Raw genomic sequence first — 6,000 nt, 5'->3', positions numbered from 1 at the left:
AAAGTCAGCTGGGATAAGCTCCAGCTCACCTGTGACCCAAATAAACATAATGCTCTTTCAAAAACAATGTATCATAGTTATAATGGTTTATAGTTGTTATATTGGAAATATTTACAATATATATAGTAATAATAATATAAAATTATATGTATAATATTGTCTGCATAACCAATCAGCAGTTTGTCTTGTGATCCGGGCACACCGATCGAGCCCAGAGGGGAATTGACCATCGGGAGTACAGGTGTGCATCCAAACACCTGTTGTTTTACCCGTGGGCCCACCAAAAATGGGCTGATTTTTATTTATTATTATTTGTTAATTGCTGTGCCTTTCAGTGTTATGCTACAGTCATGGAAAAAAATGATTAGACCACCTTTGTTTCTTCAGTTTCTTGTTCGTTATAATGCCTGGTACAACTAAAGGTACATTTGTTTGTTCAAATATAATGATGACAACAAAATAGCTCATAAGAGTTTAATTTATTGGCAGGATAATGCCATGATGTAAGAACTAATTGGTTATTATCACGAAAACCATGAAATGGGTAGATATCAGTTAATAAATTAAACTCTTATTACCTATTTTTTTATTATTAAAGACTTCCGTGTTTTGTGTACATCAATTGGTAAGGTACTAATTTTTGTCCCAGTCCAACCTTGGATCTCGCCACGAAACCAAGCCCCGCCTTTCCAAGATGATTTCTTGACTGACGTAGGTTTCGGCCAATCATAGACGGAGATAGGAGACTGTTAGCAGCAAAGCGAGTCGATGTGAGCTGTTGTTAGATTGCGCCGAATCTCCTTCGTCTTCTTGTCGCTTCCCCTGCTCACAGGTATCCTCCCCGATACGTCAAGTTGTGTTTATTTATAGTGTTTTTTGGAGGAAATATACGCATGAATAATACGCATGTTTATCAGTTTCCTGCGGCAACCACAGGGCGAGATTATTTTAAGGAGTCCACACAGGTACCATGAGCGACTACATCACACCGGTTTGTTTACTATCGTCTTCTGAGATGGACTCCAACTTGCCTTCGTCTTGAGGATTCATTCATTCATATTTGCTCACAGAGGGAAGACGTCTCCTTTGACAATTTGGGTAAATACCATCTCATTTTTGGTCACATGTACACCTTCATAGAGGAATTGCATGCTTCCACGTTGCAGCACGATTTAGTAAAATGTAGTACAGTGCATAGATTTATATTCATGTTGACATAATTACACTATGTTATCCATCAAATGTGTTTTTTGAGGGGTGTATGTACAGCAGAAGTCTATTTGCCTAATGGACTTAATGGGATCTACTCGGTAATCCCCTCCTCTTCCTGGCAGAGCTGGGAACACTTTGCTATTTTTTTTTATATTACTGCCAATATAATAATGCATTGCTTGGTAGAAGAAGTATGAGGAAATTAAATGTGCTTCCTCTACACGAGGAGTGTCCAAACCTTTTCCACCGAGGGCAAAATGAAAGGATGCGGGGCCATTTTAATATTTTTAATTTTATAAACGGGTCAACATAGCTATGCCTATACATTGGTGACAACGTGTATTTTCAACCTTTTCAATATTTCAACCTTTTGTCGTTACTTTCCACCTATTTGCTCTCCCACCACTGCAATTTTTGCTGTTAAAAAACAAAGTTTTATACTTTAAATTGTATTTTGTAATGTGCTGCGGGCCACTAAAAACGAGCTTTGGGACGCAAATGGCCCCCAGGCCTTACTTAGGGCACCCGTGCTCTGTAATACATGTGAAATGTCTCACTGCTGCTCTTTAAAGACAAGCAGACCGGGTCCAATTAGGATTCAGCCCAAGACAAGGGATCAGACGAAGGGGAAGGGCTAAGGGGTAGAATTGAGATTCAGCCTAAAGCTAGTTAACTTTCACTTATGGAGTTCAAAAAAATGTTTCTTTCCCTGATATTTTGACTTTTGGACTTTTTTGTATTTTTTGTAAATTTTTTTAGTATTAGGGCTACATTGAAAAGAAAAAAATGTACTGTAAAATAAATATTTATTTGTTATGTTAATAAAGTTGTAATTTTTCAAGCAGGAAAATCCCAATGTTACACAAATAAATTCAAAATAATACAATTAATGATGGGCCTAATAACTGATGAATCTGTTGTGAAGGAGTGAGTAAATTTTGTGTATTTCCTTGGATGAACTGTATCTTGTAGTGGTAAAGGCAAAATTGAGTGCACTATTTGGCTGCAACCTGCTCAATACTGCTCAATACACTGCATGCAAACAGGACTCTAGAGCCTCCCAATGAAAAATTATCAATGACCATATTGCCTATACAATATAATTCTCTATAAAAAAAATTTAAATAGACAGGTCGACTATTCGGGGTTAAGAGATGTATACATGCAAATCAACAATGAATTCTTTCTGTCACTCATGCACACACAACATTGACCTGGAAAGATATAGGTGCAACACAGCAAACTGATTAGAAAAAAAGTCTCTAAGATTGTTAACAAGTTAGCAAACACCAGAGGAGGAGTTATGATGCTATGTTATGATGTGACCTATGAAGCAAGTCATTGAACAACTGTGGAGAAATATAATATCCTTTTTTTTTTTTTTTTTTTTTACAATTGAAAACATGATTTGAAAAATATTTGTATTTTGTGTTTGATTTAATCTTAAAAAATACATTTCCAAAGCTATATTCAGCTCAACACAGTACTTTTTGATATTTGTAGCTCCTACGATGTTCTTTTTCCAAGAACACTGTTGAAACAGAAATGTTTTGTCGCACCACATAATAAACATATATGGATGCATTGACAAAACAGTCTTAAATAGTGAGTCCTTTTGAACTTGATAGAGAAAACCTGAAATATCCTAACATTCTGTCTTCTATCTTCTTTTATGTCTTGTTTTTACTCCAGCATGATACGTCCTGCTCAAACCGGCCTCGTCCCCTTCAGCCTTCCTCGCGCCACCTTCAGATCACAAACTTCTCAACAACGGACCGAGCTGTCTTGAGTGCTTGGGGTTTGACAAGCACTCCCCTCCCCTCACGCACCCGTTTGCTGGCATACTGGGAATTTGATGCGGCGGTTTGCCTACTGTAAGGTGGTCTTGTCCACCTCTTTAGTCTGGGTGCTGGTGGACGTCTTCTTGCTGCTCTACTTCAGCGAGTGCAACAAATGTGACGACAGGAAGGAACGCTCGCTGCTTCCTGCACTACGCGGTGAGTCGACACAGACTTGCAGAGAGCTTGATGGGGATTAAATAGGCAGTGAACTCTGTCATTTGTGCGCGACTTGGCCTTTACCATGGCTCCTTAAGGTTTGACATTAACTGGGCTGCATTTCACACTGTTAAATGAGCCCTTAATAGCTAATAGGTTTATAATGTTTGCATTTCAAGTCTTTACTACTCTATTGACTTGAATACAAGGAGACCCTGAATATAACACCCCTAGTCGCAACCCATGATGCGTTTAAGCACTCTTGATGTTGCTCTTAGTCATTCTGAATAGTATTTTCTACCAGTTTATCTGTACAAGGAAAACGTGCATGCATTCTTTTCCTTAACCATTTCAGCTGAAAGACAGGCAGAAGTTTTTCTGAGAAGATGTGCACCGGAAACTTAGCAGTAGACGTGAGAGGCGAGCAATGGAAAGTTCGCGTCAAGTCATTATCAGGTTTGATCATGTGAAACCTGCAGAGCACTGCTATTTTTCCACATATATTATTTTGTAAATTTCATGTCTAAAGCAACCTCAGTTCTGAAAAATAAGCCGGGGATGACCAGCCCCAGAGCAAAAAACAATGGATCACTGTAAAGTTGAGTTCGGAGCCGCTGGTAGTGTAGTGGTTCATCTAGCTGACTTTTATATAGCTGATGTTGGTTCAGTTGCCTTTTGATCTGCTTTCACAAAACTATAATATGATAATTCCATATGACTATGCAGTTTTCCCTAGCTGTACGGTGGTGGAAAAGCTTTTAAATTGAACTTGAAAGTGCTTTAAAATTGCTTGAATTTAACCTTAGAAAACGTGTCAATCCTGCTCGTGTGAGATTTATACCCACTTCTTGAGCATTGATGCTCATAACGCATATTCTCTCACATGCATTAGGATCGTATGGCGAGGCCAAAGTGAGCGGGTTTCAGTGGCTTGGTTATTTGGGCCTGTTAAATAGTTCATTTCCTCACATGCCCTCCTGTAAGCAGGATTCTAAGCAGCTTTCTAAGCTGCTTTTAAGGTTAGAATAAGGCGGAGCTGCCAGCTACTGACACTAATTATGATCCAAATGTCTAGAGACTACCATTAAGTTGTATTGCTTCTAAAATAGACCCATTAATTCTTATAATATGGAGCTATCGCCATGTTCAAGTTATGTCCTGAGTCATAATGGTTTCCCAGAACAGAGTAATTTTGATAAAAGCCGAGGCGCTTTCTATTCTAGCCAGGGACTGCAGCTAAAAAGGCAATCAGTGCATGTATGTAAAGGTTAATCACTATATTGTATCCCAATGAAAATTAGATTATGTTACAAATTAAGTAATTAAATTATTATTACAGTTTGGTAGAGATAACAGAAATATGCCTGATATATGAATTAGCCCTGTTTTCTATTATAGTGCATTACTTTCTATACAAACTTTTAATATTGTTTTAGGCTGCAGGCTACGTTTCTGTTCAGGTAAAAATGCTTAAAATTAAATAGTAATAATAATCCTGTTTTGTAATGAATGAAAACACATTAAAATCATATGTTTGTGGTACCTACAGACTAAGTCACAGACTTTAAGATATATACTGTAGTACGAACCTACTGTTGTATTTCATACTTGTATGAAATGCTCTTGGTCCTTGTCAACTGTCATTTAGCATTGAAAAAGACCTCGATAAATGATGTCATTTAATAGGGAGAAAGCATACAAAAGTAGAAAAAGCCTTAGTGATGCACAACAATGAAGAGCTTATTTTTCTTCGATTTAGAGAATTTCTAGAGGGTGTTCAGAGAACAATGTTTATGCAGTTGACAACCTGAATTTAACCTTGGCTGCTGCAGTTTTGATCAAAAAGGGCAGCTCAGCAAACAGAAGGCATTTAAAAAATTAAATTGTACAAAGATTATATGCAGAATTTCTTCACAGAACCTATCAGTGCACATTGCTGCAAATATCCCACCATGAGAGGCCAGATAAAGGGCAGACTGACACTGAACACATTCAGATGATTCCAATTTAGAGGTTCTAAGCCTATCCTGTTCATGTTCAAACCAAATCAAATTAAATACGGTGGTACCTCTTTTCGTTATGAATCCGTTCTAAAAGTCATTCACAAACAGAATAGTACGAAAATCAAATCGATTTTTTCACATGAGAAATGATGTAAATCCATTTAATCCCTTCCAGACACCTAGGCTTGTCACGATAACAAATTTTGCTGGACGATAATTGTCCTACAAATTATTGCTGATAAATGACATTATTGTCAAATGATATTGTTCTATTTTGAGACTATTTTTTCATTATTGTAATGATGAAATATGGCATAATAATTTGAGTAAACCGTATCAAAAGCAATAAACTTGAATTTAACATTGTAATTGGAATGGCAAGAGCTTTTAAATGAAATTAAACAAACAAACAAACAACATAATAAATTAAACAAACAAAAAAAGACAAAAAAAACCCAATAAAAAATAAAATGGACTGTCACTTTTCTGCAAAAATAGCACTTAACAGCACAATCATAACCAAAAACAGTAAAAAATAGACCCTATCTCTGTTAAGAAAAGACACAACAATAAAAACGATAAACAAAAGTAAATAAAAAGTATCAAGTCACTGTAAGCAAAATTGCACCTCAATGCAATTGAAGTGTTCTTCAATACGTTGTTAGTTAGCAAGAGTAACCCACCTCACCTTCCGCAGAAACATGATGTAAAACAAAAGTTCCCCAAAGTGTATTGATTGGAAAAAATAGATCAGTAGAAAACTGAAATGTGACGCCTATCATGGACAC

General features: G+C 36.8%; 1 protein-coding gene across 2 annotated transcripts in view; it reads left to right on the top strand.

Moving 5' to 3' along the window:
* The first annotated feature begins 741 nt into the window (after positions 1–741).
* Positions 742–6,000, top strand: part of galnt13 (UDP-N-acetyl-alpha-D-galactosamine:polypeptide N-acetylgalactosaminyltransferase 13) — a 40,582-nt gene continuing 35,323 nt past the window's right edge. Inside the window, exons 1-3 of one of the 2 annotated variants that reach the window (XM_054787733.1) lie at positions 742–832; positions 918–1,098; positions 2,905–3,209. In XM_054787733.1, coding sequence (XP_054643708.1) covers positions 3,068–3,209 — 142 coding nt within the window. In that variant the 5' untranslated portion in view covers positions 742–832; positions 918–1,098; positions 2,905–3,067. Of the gene's footprint in view, positions 1,099–2,904; positions 3,210–6,000 lie in introns of both variants that reach the window. The other variant, XM_054787734.1, reaches the window with a different exon arrangement.

Source organism: Dunckerocampus dactyliophorus, chromosome 9 (genome assembly GCF_027744805.1).
Source record: "Dunckerocampus dactyliophorus isolate RoL2022-P2 chromosome 9, RoL_Ddac_1.1, whole genome shotgun sequence".
NCBI classification, from domain to species: Eukaryota; Metazoa; Chordata; class Actinopteri; order Syngnathiformes; family Syngnathidae; genus Dunckerocampus; species Dunckerocampus dactyliophorus.
The sequence above is the reverse complement of the archived record's forward strand: the minus strand, read 5'-3'. Positions and strand labels throughout refer to the sequence as shown.